Below are 14,829 nucleotides of genomic sequence, written 5' to 3'. Positions count from 1 at the left end.
CTTCTTCTTCTTCTTCTTCTTCTTCTTCTTCTTCTTCTTCTTCTTTTCTTTGAGGCAGGGTTTCACTGTGTAGCCTTGGCTGTCCTAGACTGGATTTGTGGACCAGGCTGGCCTTGACCTCAGGGAAATCTGCCTGCCTCTGCCTCCCAGAGCACTAGGATTACAGGTGTGCGCCATTGTGCCTGGCTTGCTGACCCCTTCTTATTTCAAACTGGTTCTCTCTCACTTTCATGTCTTTATTTATTTTTGGCATCACATAGTTTTTCATTCTACTCATTGATATAGTCCCACAGAGAAAGTCCTTCACATGTACACTATGACACGAAAGCAAACAAACAAACAAACCAAACAAACTTCATAGTTCTCTTATAAGAGCAGAGATCTGGAAACAACCCTAATTTCCAACTCAAAGAGAGTGGCTAAATAGCATTCCAGCCATTTGGTGAAATACTATAAAACAATAAAAATGGCTAAATTACAATTACATGGTATAATACATTTGAACTATGAAGGCATAAGTCACTAAGGGAATAAATACAAATTATACAAGCAGACTACAGTATGGCACAGTATTTATTTATAAAGCTCAGAAATAATAAAAACAGCAATGCATTGTTTAAAGTTACCTTTGTATACTGTTGAAACATGTTTCTGCAGAAGTAAGGAAATGAGAAACTAAGGAAAGAGCTCAATAGGTGTTTACAGTGCAAACATGAGCTCCATCTCCAGCAGCCACATGAAAACCCTAGTGTGGCTGCACAGAGGCAGGGGGATCACTAGGGCTTACTGGGTACCAGCCTAGCAGACATGGCAGGCCGCAGGGAATGAGGCAGAGAATGCAGGAGACACCTGATAGCTTCCTCTGGCCTCTAGGCACACATGGGCATGTATACTCACACACAGGTGCCTACACACAACACACACGCACACACACACACACACACACACACACACAAAAGAAATGAGATTGTGTCTCACTGTGTACCCAGGGCTGGCTTGGAACTCATCATGTAGACCAGGCTAACCTGGAACCACAGCAATGCACAGTGTTGGGATAAAAGGTGAGCACTGCCACACCCAACCCCCCCAAAAATTAATTAAGAAAATGAAACCCAAGTTGGACAGCAGTGGCTGCTTATAGTAGAATCCCAGGAAATGTGGGGACAGAAACATACTTTCAGCTCAATGACCAAAAGCTCCACCTCCTGCTCAGGCAGTGAGTTCACAGGCAGTTATTTTGTTTTTAAACTTCACGACATATACGTCACAGTCATTCTAAGGTATAAAATACTACATAGTCTGTATTTGAATGTCTCCTGAAAATGAAACATTGAGCCCAGTAGTAGACACTCTCAGTGGCTTCTGTTACTACTTCTGCCCCAGTAGGGGAATGCATACCATCCTTTTGTTGAAGTCACTAAGTCATGAATTTCACCCCTTTTCAGAGCAGAGACCCTGGGCTTGGGGGACACAGAAGGAGGGGTGCTACAATGCCCCTTGTCCTTGGTGCCTACAGACTTGCTTAGATGGAGGAGGCCAATGCAACTGGTCCCATGACTGAGGAGACTTTTTTCCTAGCGTCCTTCCTGACTCCACACTTTCTTGTCAGGGACGCTCTGCTGGTTATCCAGTGGAACATCCGGGCCTTCATGGGGGTCAAGAATTGGCCGTGGATGAAGCTCTATTTCAAGATCAAGCCACTGCTGAAGAGCGCCGAGACCGAGAAGGAGATGGCCAACATGAAGGAGGAGTTTGGGCGAGTCAAAGAAACACTTGAGAAGTCTGAGGCTCGCCGCAAGGAGCTGGAGGAGAAGATGGTGTCCCTGCTGCAGGAGAAGAACGATCTGCAGCTCCAAGTGCAGGCGGTAAGGCCATGTGACTTTCTCTTCTCTCTTCCTTTCTGTCTCCCGGATGATTGCCCATCTCATCTCTAGAGTCTGGGAACCTGGAAGGCCCAGCCCTCCACAAAGACCCTGCATTGCTCCTCTCTTTAATCGTTAGCTTCTTCTCCCAGGAACAAGACAACCTCAATGACGCGGAGGAGCGCTGCGACCAGCTGATCAAGAACAAGATCCAGCTGGAGGCCAAGGTGAAGGAGATGACCGAGAGGCTAGAGGATGAGGAGGAGATGAACGCTGAGCTCACTGCCAAGAAGCGCAAGCTGGAAGATGAGTGCTCGGAGCTCAAGAAGGACATCGATGACCTGGAGCTGACGCTGGCCAAGGTGGAGAAGGAGAAGCATGCAACAGAGAACAAGGTGAGGCCGACTCCCTCGGGCTCAGCCCAGATCTGAGTATGGGCTTAGTTGGTAGCATCTTTATAGGTGTCACCAGGATGACAGCCTTTGATCCTAAAAGCGATGTGGTGGATTGCTTGCTTGCTTAATTGATTGATCTGACTGATTTTTCTGGAAGGTTAAAAACCTGACAGAGGAGATGGCTGGGCTGGATGAGATCATTGCCAAACTGACCAAAGAGAAGAAAGCTCTGCAAGAGGCCCACCAGCAGGCCCTGGATGACCTTCAGGCTGAGGAAGACAAGGTCAACACACTGACCAAGTCTAAATTGAAGCTGGAGCAGCAGGTGGATGACGTAAGTGCTGAGAGCCATGTCCCACCTCTCTCAGGTCAAGATTTCGTAGCCAGTGCCGAGAGGTGAGGAGCTCCCCACTCTGCACCTAACTTCTGTGACCCCAGTGCTTTCCTGATCCCTGTGGTTCCTTATCGGGCATATCTCTAAGTCCTTGGTGTTTCCAAGATTTCTATGCTGGCTCGAGTACCAACCCCGGTGGACTTCAAGTTTAAGACATACGCTGTGGATTTCAGCCTCTCCAGCATTTATTCTTTGTATTCTCTCCACCAGCTGGAGGGATCCCTGGAGCAGGAGAAGAAGGTGCGCATGGACCTGGAGCGGGCAAAGCGGAAGCTGGAGGGTGACCTGAAGCTGACCCAGGAGAGCATCATGGACCTAGAGAATGACAAGCTTCAGCTGGAAGAAAAGCTCAAGAAGTAGGACCCATGGGGGGCAGGAGGGACTGATGGGGGATATGTATCTGGTCTGGTAACCATGGCACAGAGGGCTGTATTTCTCCTGGATACAACGGAAGTGATGGCAATCAAGGCTCTCCCCCTTCACTGTCTGGGCCAGGGTTTGGGGGCTGGGGGCTAATTCTGGCATAGAGCCATAAAGGAAACAGGCTCAGGAGAATGAAGATATCAGCCACACGTCTCTTCTACTCCAGGAAAGAGTTCGACATTACTCAGCAGAACAGTAAAATTGAGGATGAGCAGGCCCTGGCTCTTCAGCTGCAGAAGAAACTGAAGGAAAATCAGGTGACTTTCTCCTCAGGGTGGCCTAAGGGAGCTCAGAGTCTGCAAGATATGCAGGCGCCTTAAGGTTCTAGACAATGCCTGGAACTTTAGGCAGCCCAAGACCCGAGCCCAAAGACCCTAAATACAGCAACACTAGCCTTCCCATTATTGAGCAAGAATGTGCCATCTTCTTGGCAAAGTTGTTTTGGGTGAGAACCATACTTATTAATAGGGCTTCTCTCCCAAGGTGCATTCTGTCTGTTGGACTCTCTGTTCCAGAACAACTGAGAGGGCTCAGTTCTTCTCTGATCCCTTCTCTTCTCCCTCTACACAGGGATGAGGTTCCTTCCCAGGGGCTTCTCTGTTCACAGTCTTTGGATACCAACCCCAAGCTGTAACATAGGCTGAGAACTCACAGGCATCCCTGGGATACAGTGAACTCCTGCCTCCTGGAGTTGGTCACCTACTCTTCCTGACACTCAATATTCTCCTCACCTGCACAACGGCAGCAAGCCTGTAAACAGAGGCCTGCCTGCCTTATGGTTAGCAGAGTGGTCAGGTGAAAATGTGGACTGTAGGTTCATAAACTCATGAGGTCTCAGGGTCCCCCTCCGAACGCAGATCCTCAGCGCTTGGGCTGCAGATGCTCAGCCTGAGTATCGGTGCTTTTAGGGACTCCTCAAAACGTTGGCACCAGCTGAATCCCTAATGAAGGCCAGATCATTCTAGGGTATTTAGCAGCACCCCTCGCTTCTGCCTACCTACAGCCGCTATAGCATCCTCCACACAATGAGAAATGTCCTCAGGCATTGCCAGCTGTGCCCCGTGCCTGAAAGCCAGCGCTAGAGGGTTTTAGAGCCCTGGAGTGGGCAGGCCTCAGTGGAGGGGTCCAGGAAGCAGGTCTGAAGCCCCGTGTCCCTGGCTAGGCACGCATCGAGGAGCTGGAGGAGGAGCTGGAAGCCGAGCGCACAGCCCGAGCCAAGGTGGAGAAGCTGCGCTCCGACCTGACCCGGGAGCTGGAGGAGATCAGTGAGAGGCTGGAGGAGGCCGGCGGGGCCACATCTGTGCAGATCGAGATGAACAAGAAGCGCGAGGCCGAGTTCCAGAAGATGCGGCGGGACCTGGAGGAGGCCACTCTGCAGCACGAGGCCACGGCCGCGGCCCTGCGCAAGAAGCACGCCGACAGTGTGGCCGAGCTGGGCGAGCAGATAGACAACCTGCAGCGGGTGAAGCAGAAGCTGGAGAAGGAGAAGAGCGAGTTCAAGCTGGAGCTGGATGACGTCACCTCTAACATGGAGCAGATCATCAAGGCCAAGGTGGGCCCTCCCGGCTGCTTCCCTCCTCTCCCTCACAGCTGTGCCATCTCTTGTCATTCTCATTCCCTTTAGTCTCCTTTGGCCTTCACCTCCTGCCTACCCTGCCTCTCCACAGTCTTCGTCCATATTTATCCCCTGATCTTCTTTCCCTTAATACATGTCCCCACCTCAGACTGAGTCCCTGCTGCTCTCTGTCAGCCTCCTGCCTGTCCGCTGGGCTCTCCTCATCCTTGTCCTTTGGTCTGGGTCCACACAAACCCTCCTCCCCACAGTCCTCCCTGCAGTCCTGGGCCCTTCCCACATGTACCTTTCATCTGCTCATTACTGCCTGAAGGCAAACCTGGAGAAGGTGTCCCGGACACTGGAGGACCAGGCCAATGAATACCGCGTGAAGCTCGAAGAAGCCCAGCGCTCCCTCAATGACTTCACCACACAGCAGGCCAAGCTGCAGACAGAGAACGGTGGGTGCCCCCGACCGTCCTCTAGCCTGCCCTCGGTACCTTCGGTTCCCCCCCTCCCCCACTCATGGCTCAAGAAGCCCCATTCCACCTCCAGGTGAGTTGGCTAGGCAACTGGAAGAAAAGGAGGCGCTGATTTCCCAGCTGACCCGAGGGAAGCTCTCCTATACCCAGCAGATGGAAGACCTCAAAAGACAGCTGGAGGAGGAGGGCAAGGTGAGACCCAGACGAGGGCCGTGAACAGGCTTAGAGGAATCCCTGGGTACAACATTAACTGCAGAAATGCACCTGGATGCCAGAGATAGTCTGTCTCCCCACTAAATCACCCTCCAGGTTGTTTAATGGGAGAAGGGTAGGCAAATGAAAATCCCTCAAAGACATCAAGACTCTACCTCATTTGTGTGAGTCTGGGCCTTGCCTGAAGTAAATAAACATAAGAATCTTGAGGATAAGGGGCCGGGCTTGCTCCATCAACTTGACGCCCGCCTCTTCCCAGGCCAAGAATGCCCTGGCCCACGCGCTGCAGTCAGCCCGGCATGATTGCGACCTGCTGCGGGAACAGTATGAGGAGGAGATGGAGGCCAAGGCCGAGCTACAGCGTGTCCTGTCCAAGGCCAACTCAGAGGTGGCCCAGTGGAGGACCAAGTATGAGACGGACGCCATACAGAGGACGGAGGAGCTGGAGGAGGCCAAGTGAGTCCACTGTGACTAGATTTGCAAAGAGAACGGAGCAGAGCATCCGCTATGAAGGCAGGTAGAGTAGAAGCAGGAAAGAGCTTTGGAGTGGGAGAAGAGAAGAATGGGAACACACGGTGAGCCTTGGGGGGTGTTCGCTAGAAAGCCTGGGTCGCCTGGCTGACCCCGAGTCACTTCCTTTGACGGGTGAGCTTTTGGCCCGGGTTATACCTGACGCTCACGTATAAGACGAGCAAAAAGCTTGTTGGTCAGAGGAGCCGTCGTCATTCAGCCTGGGCATGGAGGAGAGGGGTAACACTGCCATACAGATGGGCTGTATGTGTGGGGAGCCTGAGCAGCCTATGCTGGAGGACCCTGTTCTAGGCACCAGCGGCCCCCACCTCCTCTGGGCTGGAGTTCCAACACCGCAGGGAGCTGTGGGAGGGAGCTGGGCCTTTCTCATCAATGCTAGGAAGAAGGGGATCAGCTCAAGGCCTGTTGCTCCAAGTACATTACAGTCACATACACGCCCCCGCCGCAGGAAGAAGCTGGCCCAGAGGCTTCAGGACGCAGAGGAGGCAGTGGAGGCCGTCAACGCCAAGTGCTCCTCCCTGGAGAAGACCAAGCACAGGCTGCAGAACGAGATCGAGGACCTGATGGTGGACGTGGAGCGCTCCAATGCCGCCGCCGCGGCCCTGGACAAGAAGCAGAGGAACTTTGACAAGGTCGGCTCATGGTGGGGCTGCGGAGGTGGTGGAGCTGGTGGGGTCAGTGCCCCCTCGAGGCCAGGGCATTCTCCTAGGAGGCAGGAGAGGAGGGTGAGTCCAGGAGAGGGGCCGGGCAGCTCTGGACATGGCGCGCTCTGTCCCTGACAGATCCTGGCCGAGTGGAAGCAGAAGTATGAGGAGTCACAGTCGGAGCTGGAGTCGTCGCAGAAGGAGGCGCGCTCGCTGAGCACGGAGCTCTTCAAGCTCAAAAATGCCTATGAGGAGTCCCTGGAGCACCTGGAGACCTTCAAGCGGGAGAACAAGAACCTCCAGGGTGGGCCAGCTGGGGGCGGGGGAGGGCCGCGGGGATGGGGAAGGGCCTCGGAGATGGGGAGGATTAGGCGGGCTCAGGGGGCACTCAGGTGTTGATCTTTCCGTCCCTCTGATCCTCAGAGGAGATCTCAGACCTGACTGAGCAGCTGGGAGAAGGGGGAAAAAATGTGCACGAGCTGGAAAAGGTCCGCAAGCAGCTGGAGGTGGAGAAGCTTGAGCTGCAGTCGGCCCTGGAGGAGGCTGAGGTAAAGGCCTGACTCTGCCTGTCTGTCCTACTGCACCCTCCCTTACATCAGTCACAAAAGCCTATTGGCTCCTGCTCTTAGTAGAAGATCACGTACCCAGTAACCGTGACAGCCCGCAAGGCTGAGGTCTTCGCCCTGGACAATGCCACAGCCTGATTCTTGGGGCAGAAGGCTCGCTTCCCAGTCGGAACCTGGCCATCCTAGTAATGGGTCAAACAGTTGGGGAGGAGCGCAGGCTCGGCAGTCAAATGACCTAGGCCTGAACCCTGGCTTGAGACCCTCTGTGGGCCCCGCTATCCTCGACTGTGAGAGGGAATTAATGCAAACACTCTTAAGACTGCATGTATAACTGTTACGAAGATTACGTGAGATAAGACAGTCAAGCCCTTATTATATAGCAGCCATTGCTAATGTGCATTTCTAAGAAGCTTGGAAAGCCCCAGGTTGGGGCTATAGACAGTTCAGCCATTTCTGTGATTTTGTTGTTGTTGTTGTTCTTTTGGTGGGTCAAGAATTTCTGCTATGTTAGTCCCAAAGGTCTGGGTGACTAAGAAGTCAGAATTTGTCTTGGCCAGATGGCTCAGCTGTTAAAGACCAGGCTCACAGTCATAAATACAGGAGAACCATGCATTCTTTCCTTTACAGCAAAAGGTCCTGGAGTCAGGAGGCCTGGGGGGGGGGGCACTTCATCTCCCACAACAGTCTGGGAGCGAGGCCCGATCGCCACAGCTCCTTTCTAGGCCACAGTCCTGGTTAAAGCCTGTCATTCTCTCACTCCGCCACACCCAGCCCAGTTCAGCCCTGTTCACCCACCTCCAACTCCTCCTCCCTTTCCAGGCCTCCCTGGAGCACGAGGAGGGCAAGATCCTCCGCGCCCAGCTGGAGTTCAACCAGATCAAGGCCGAAATCGAACGGAAGCTGGCAGAGAAGGATGAGGAGATGGAGCAGGCCAAGCGCAACCACCTGCGGGTGGTGGACTCCCTGCAGACCTCCCTGGATGCGGAGACGCGCAGCCGCAACGAGGCCCTGCGGGTGAAGAAGAAGATGGAGGGCGACCTCAACGAGATGGAGATCCAGCTCAGTCAGGCCAACAGAGTAGCCTCAGAGGCCCAGAAGCACCTGAAGAACGCCCAAGCCCACTTGAAGGTAACAGGAACCAGGGTTCTCAGAAGATGGTGAGGGGGCGTAGGTAGTGTGCCCAGAAAGACAATAAAGGTCTACACCACTCTGAGTCTACCCCATCCTGTCTGATCTTGGAGGCTAAGCAGTGCTGGGCCCAGTCAATACTTGAATGGGAGACAGTACAGGACAGGGAATGAATGCGCTAACATAAATAGGAGGAAATGGAAGCTTCCTACTTCCTGGGTGTATATGCGCTCTGGACCAATCCAGCCTCAGGACAAGAGAACAGATGAGACAGGCACACATCTTCCTGTTGACAAAGGGCTGCTGGATGGGATGCCAGACCCAAAACGAGAGGCCCTGACGGCATGAGGTCTAGGCCCTCACCCATTGTACCTGCCCCACAGGACACCCAGCTTCAGCTGGATGACGCCCTCCGGGCCAATGACGACCTGAAGGAGAACATCGCCATCGTGGAGAGGCGCAACAACCTGCTGCAGGCAGAGCTGGAGGAGCTGCGGGCGGTGGTGGAGCAGACGGAGCGGTCCCGGAAGCTGGCAGAGCAGGAGCTGATTGAGACCAGCGAGCGGGTGCAGTTGCTGCACTCGCAGGTGAGAGGGAGGGCGCCCTGTGCAGAAACCCAGGATGATTTCAGAGCAAGGATTGCACAGCCGCTCACTCCTTGGGTCAGGCCTCTGTGAGTAGCAGCTGGGAGAACTTTACCCTGAGAAAGAGGCATAGACTTAGAGGCTAAGGGTGGAAGGTTGAGCGATGATGCCATGCATGAGTCACAGCTCTGGGAGGCATGGACTACTTCTTTTCCTCTGATAGCCCTGATCTAGAAGACAGCCTCCAGCTTGACTGGTAAAGATAGGAGCTTGGGAGTTTAAAGACGTGTAACCGGGGCTGGAGAGATGGATCGCTCAGAAGTCAAGTGTGTTTACTTCTCTTTCGCAGGACCCAAATTTGGTCCCCAGCTCCCAAGCCAGGTGGCTCACAACCTCCTATAACTTCAGCTCCAGAAGATATGATGTTTTAGCCTCTGTGGGCACCTGTACTCAAACACACACACACACAAATGCACACACGTGCATACATCCGCGCGCATACACACACACACACACACACACACACACACACACACAGGAATTTAAAAAACCATTTTGAAGAAGCGTAACTGCACCTTCTTGCCAGGCAAAGTGTAGGGCGGACATTGCTTTCTCCCCTCCCACTGTATCCGTTTCTGCTCCAAATGAGTGTTTGTGCCAACTATTGCAGTTCCTTATGCGATTTTGTTCCATAATTTAGTGTATGTGTAAATGACACCATCCAGCAACTGTGCCCTCTACCTTGAGTCAAGTGCACTTTTCTCTAATTGTAGTCATTTCTGGTTACTGTTCTTTAAAATGCATCTGTTTCCCTTGGCGCACTGCCCTGTCCCTGTATACAAACGTGTTACTGAAGCGCCCAAGGGTGAAACTCCAGACCTTGGGCTGTTTGGAGAAAGATCTTCAGAGCTGAGTAAACTTCTGGGCTCTCCGATCTCGTAAGGAAAAGGGAAGTGAGGGACATCCTGAAAGCTGGGCTTGTTTGATTGTTTTTTCTTTGTGTGGTGTGTGCGTGCGGGTGCAGGATACGTGTGTAGGTGTGGGTGGAGGCTGGAGGTTGACCCTGGTATCGCCCTGTTTATCTCCATCTTATCTTTGGAGGTTAGGTCTCTCCCTGAATGTGGAGCTCGGCAGCTGGCTAGGCCGGCTGGCCAGTGAGCTTCAGGAATCCATGTGTCTCTGGCTTCAGGGCACTGAGGTGATAGGAGTGCACCCCACACCAGCTTTCACATGGCTTCTGGGTGTCTGAACTCAGGCCCTCTGTCTGCGTGGCAGGTGCTTTCCTGATTGAGCCAACTCCCAGCCTTAGACTTTTTCTTTTTTTTTTTTTTTTTTTTCAATGACCCCTTCTAATTGTCTCTGAACAAAAATATGGAACCAAGCAATTAAGCGTGTGTTTGATATTTCTTCTACTCATCTCTAGAACACCAGCCTCATCAACCAGAAGAAGAAGATGGAGTCAGACTTGACCCAGCTCCAGACTGAGGTGGAGGAGGCGGTGCAGGAGTGTAGGAATGCAGAGGAGAAGGCCAAGAAGGCCATCACGGACGTGAGTCCCCTACCCGGCCTACCCACTCCGCACCAGTGTCTCCCTAGCCTTGGCCGTGAGCCCACGAGGGCCTGAGCAGACCCCGTGCCCTCCTCTGCCCTGTACAGGCCGCCATGATGGCCGAGGAGCTGAAGAAGGAGCAGGACACCAGCGCCCACCTGGAGCGCATGAAGAAGAACATGGAGCAGACCATCAAGGACTTGCAGCACCGGCTGGACGAGGCCGAGCAGATCGCCCTCAAGGGCGGCAAGAAGCAGCTGCAGAAGCTGGAGGCCCGGGTGCGGGAGCTGGAGAATGAGCTGGAGGCTGAGCAGAAGCGCAATGCCGAGTCAGTGAAGGGCATGAGGAAGAGCGAGAGGCGCATCAAGGAGCTCACCTACCAGGTTCAGTGGGGCATATCAGGACGGAGTAATGGCTTTACGAGCCCACCTCCAACAGAGCGCTGCCGGCCTGTGCCGTCACTCACTAATGCCAGACACCACTTCTCTCCTGCACCTTTAGATGCTAGCTGCAGTTTCTCTGACAGGTTCTGGAGGCTATTCAGCTTGAGCTCATGAATTTTTGCAGTAAATGGACACGCCCACTTCCCCAAAGCTATTTTATTCACCATTCCCCAGATGTTTCAGTATTTCAAAGCGTTGTTGTAATGAAAGCTTCGGAATAGTCTAAAGAATCTCTCTACCCTCTGCCAGTCAGACATGAAGAAATGCCACGTGACACTTTAAGGAACAAGAGTTAGTGCATAGGAGAAAAAGGAGATTTGTGGAACTTCCAGGACAACTAAGGGAAGCCAAGGCCTTGGGGCACCATCTCAGAATGTCTGAGACCTCCATCTGCATAGCTGAGATTAGCCATTGACCTGCTGTTGTTAGTGTCTGGGAAGAGATGACTAAGGAGATAAGCCAGTTGGGCCATTTAAGAGGAGGCCTTGGGTAGAGATTGCAGACCTACTGTGGACAAAAGTACAAAGGCATCCTAGAACACCAAATGCCATGGAGACAGGAATGACGAAGGGGCACTGGAGTCACTGACCCTGCTGCCCAAATTCTGGTTCAGGAGAATGTGCCAGAATACTGGACTATGTTAGAGTAATCTAGACGGTGGTGGTAATGCCAGCTTTCTTTCTTTTTTAAAAATTTATTTGATTTTATTTTGAGTGCATTGGCATGAGGGTATCAGATCCATTGAACTGGAACTACAGACAGCTATGAGCTGTCATGTAGGGTGCTGGGAATTGAACCCAGGTCCTCTGGAAGAGCAGACAGTGCTCTTAACAGCTGGGCCATCTCTCCAGCCCCTTCTCTCTCTCTCTCTCTCTCTCTCTCTCTCTCTCTCTTCCCCTCTTTTGCCCAAAAGTACCCATGTGCCTGCAAGGGGAACTCTACTCGCTAGACAGAGGCCAGGCAAACCTTATGTCTCCACATGACCATATTAAGAAGCTCCCCACAACTCTGAGAACCTCCCCTCACTTCCAGCACCCCAACACTCATTAATTTGTGGGTCCCTTTGACTGAAATGCCTTTGGCCTACAAAGAGAGGCAGCACCCCCTTGACCTGAGTAACTGGAGGGAGAGGCAGCCAAGGCCCGGGGAGAATAATAGAATGAGGGAGGAGGGAAGGATGATCACACTTGCTCCTCTCCCGAACACTGGCTTTCTGCCCCTTACCTCCCACCTCCAGACAGAGGAAGACAAGAAGAACCTGATGAGGCTGCAGGACCTGGTGGACAAGCTGCAGCTGAAGGTGAAGGCCTACAAGCGGCAGGCTGAGGAGGCGGTGAGCTGAGTTTTCTCTCCCTCTTCTATCAAGACAGCTACTAGTGAGAGCCAATGAATATTCACCACAGCGAGGCCGAGACAAGGGTCAGATCAGACGTTCTGCATGTCTAGTGCTATCGGAGGAGCCTCTAGCACCCTAAGTTCTAAAACTCAGTGCTGCACCTGCCCACTAGTTGCTTTCAGTTCACGAACCATAAGATCTAGGGAGGGAGGAGAGATGCAAGACAGAACAGGAGCAGGAGCTGCCGAGGACAGCAAGGGGCCAGGAGAACTGGGCCTGGAAAGGAATCTGACTAGCCACAGGGCGAAAGAGAAGACAGCTGGGTAGACAGATCCATGTGGGTGTGGTGTGGTTGCGCACAGCTGTTCAGAAAAACCCCAAGTCTGCAGGCACCTGTCTGAGGCCCAACTGGAATAGATGCAGCAAATCTGGACTCCGAGGGAGCCTGCCAGGCAGCACGGGTTCATTCCCGGCAGGGGGTGGCCACGAAGGACCTTCAATAAGTTTGAGGAGAGTACCAAGCAGGCCAACCCTGGCAGGGCTGTGGCACAAATGGGGTGAACAGTGGCTCAGGGAGAGGGACATGAGAATCTGGGAGCCCTGCCCGGGGCTCTTCTCACCCCATCCTTCCACCCGCTCTGTCTGCTCACAGGAGGAGCAGGCCAACACCAACCTGTCCAAGTTCCGCAAGGTGCAGCATGAGCTGGATGAGGCAGAGGAGAGGGCGGACATCGCTGAGTCCCAGGTCAACAAGCTGCGGGCCAAGAGCCGGGACATTGGTGCCAAGGTGGGTTCCTCCCCTGGAACTGCTAGCCGTGCCCTCTCCAGGGTGCCCCTGCATGCATGATGCTCTGAATGGCTGCGTGTGCATCCCACATGCATTTAGACGTGTGTAGAATTAGCAACATGTATAACCTGAGGGCCCCACAGATACATATGACCTGAGAATCCACTCTCCCACTCACAGCAGCCCCAGATCTGCATTCTGTATATAATCACCTCCCATCATGAGACTTCAGGACTCCTGTGGTTTAACTCTTCTCTTTCCATGGCCATCTAAAGCCACTGAAATCTCTAGGGGTTCCTCCCCAGACCATCTGGCCCATTGCCCTCATGCCTTTTATTCCCTTCTCAGCAAAAAATCCACGATGAGGAATGATGGTGCCTGCAGAGCCTCACTGCTGTTAACCCCCAATAAACGTAAATGTTTGACTCTCCTGTGCCCTCTGTTCTTCCTGCCTGCTGTCCATCTGAGGTGGGAATTTTCAGTGGCCCAACAGGAGGGTGGCCACAGCCTCCGTATCAGAGCTGTGGGTACCAAAGCTGCCCACATATGTGAAGCAAGAGACCAAGAGAGAAGTGAGGTATCCTACCTCAGGCAACACAGCTGTGGTCCCAGCTCTATTTGGTCAATCGCACAAGTAAAAGAGGGAAAAATTTTTCAAAAGTGGGAGAAACGAATCCAGGTATATTGGCCCAAGCCTATAATCTCAGCAGTACTTATGGGAGGGAAGTGGAGGCAAGAGGCAGCCTCAGCTCGAAAGCAAGTTCAAAGCCAGCCTGGGCAAAACCAAGAAGACAACAAACTCTCAAAGAGTAGAAAGAACAGAGACACTGAAAGGGCAGGCCAGTTCAAACACAGGGGACGGAAGTTTGGTGCTGATGTGGAAGCCGCCCTCCACCACGCCTCCTCTGAGCTGGCAGAAATTAAAGTTGCCCTGGAGCCACGGGTTCTTTCCAAAATGAACTTCCACTGATGCCAAAAGAGGCTCTGCCCTGCTGGGATAGAAGCACACACAGGAAACAGCTGAGATCCCACTCTACTAGCTCCTTAGGTGGAGCCCAAAGCTTCCTACCCCAACATCTGTCCTAGCCTCTGTGAATCAGGTCTCACCATGAGGACATCCCAGGACTCAGAGACCAGGTGATGCTGAGCCCAAATCAGTATGGGGTATAGCCCAGTTAGGGACAGTCCTTCACGCAGACATAATGCATAGGTGCATGTACAGATCCACAGCTGGGCACAAGTCTCTCCCTCCCTCCCTCCCTCCTTCCCTCCCTCTATCCCTCCCTCTGTCTCTGTCTTTCTCTCTCTCCTCCTTGTAGAACTATACACACAGCTACTTGGGGGGACGGAGCTGAGATCTGCTAGAAAGCAAACCCCAGAGGAGGCTCTGGGCATTTGGGCAACGTTCTTATGCTTTCACCTATGCTCTTCTCCCTGCTTCCCTAGCCCAGCCTTTTCCATCTGTCCTCTGAGACTATGCCCATCCTACCTCCATCCTCCTGATCAAGGGCAGTGAGCTAGACTCAGGGAAGACTGTGCAGAAAACCCGAGAACCATGAACAGAGTCCAAGGAAACCCAAAGCCCAGTCGGCCCATTCCTTGGAGCAGCTGCCAGGTATGATGAGATACCAGAACACAGAGATAGGAAGACAGGAAAGAGGAGGCAGGAAACATCTACTCAAGAGAACAGCAGTCCTCACAGGGAAGCATGGCACCACCCCAGGTTCAAGATCCAGGGCACAGGCAGGGCTTGAGGGCAGAACCCTTGGCTGAAAGGCTCTTCCCGAAAGGAAAAAGGCATTTTGGGAGAAGAACAAAGCATTGAAGAGAGGGGCCAAGAAGTCAGCTGGAATGGGACCGTATAGGAACCATGATGGGTTCCTCCAGCCAGTTAGGGACCTATTGCCTACACTAGACTATCACCGACCAGGCAGTTCTGT

General features: G+C 52.9%; 1 protein-coding gene across 1 annotated transcript in view; it reads left to right on the top strand.

The window, feature by feature from the left end:
• Window positions 1-13,298, top strand: part of Myh6 (myosin heavy chain 6) — a 23,311-nt gene extending 10,013 nt beyond the window's left edge. The window contains exons 19-37 of the mRNA XM_055615867.1: window positions 1,610-1,865; window positions 2,015-2,257; window positions 2,415-2,591; window positions 2,862-3,007; window positions 3,241-3,331; window positions 4,237-4,626; window positions 4,961-5,087; window positions 5,182-5,300; window positions 5,581-5,777; window positions 6,301-6,484; window positions 6,635-6,800; window positions 6,920-7,044; window positions 7,882-8,190; window positions 8,574-8,777; window positions 10,198-10,323; window positions 10,431-10,706; window positions 12,004-12,099; window positions 12,755-12,889; window positions 13,238-13,298. Of these exons, the coding sequence (XP_055471842.1) occupies window positions 1,610-1,865; window positions 2,015-2,257; window positions 2,415-2,591; window positions 2,862-3,007; window positions 3,241-3,331; window positions 4,237-4,626; window positions 4,961-5,087; window positions 5,182-5,300; window positions 5,581-5,777; window positions 6,301-6,484; window positions 6,635-6,800; window positions 6,920-7,044; window positions 7,882-8,190; window positions 8,574-8,777; window positions 10,198-10,323; window positions 10,431-10,706; window positions 12,004-12,099; window positions 12,755-12,889; window positions 13,238-13,261 (3,391 nt within the window). The 3' untranslated portion in view covers window positions 13,262-13,298. The remainder of the gene's footprint in view (window positions 1-1,609; window positions 1,866-2,014; window positions 2,258-2,414; window positions 2,592-2,861; window positions 3,008-3,240; window positions 3,332-4,236; window positions 4,627-4,960; window positions 5,088-5,181; window positions 5,301-5,580; window positions 5,778-6,300; window positions 6,485-6,634; window positions 6,801-6,919; window positions 7,045-7,881; window positions 8,191-8,573; window positions 8,778-10,197; window positions 10,324-10,430; window positions 10,707-12,003; window positions 12,100-12,754; window positions 12,890-13,237) is intronic.
• The last annotated feature ends 1,531 nt before the right edge of the window (window positions 13,299-14,829 follow it).

This window comes from Psammomys obesus, unplaced genomic scaffold (assembly GCF_907164565.1).
Source record: "Psammomys obesus unplaced genomic scaffold, mPsaObe1.curated_primary_1811, whole genome shotgun sequence".
In the NCBI taxonomy this organism is placed as follows: domain Eukaryota; kingdom Metazoa; phylum Chordata; class Mammalia; order Rodentia; family Muridae; genus Psammomys; species Psammomys obesus.
Note: the sequence above shows the minus strand (reverse complement) of the source record. Positions and strands in the feature narration are given on the sequence as shown.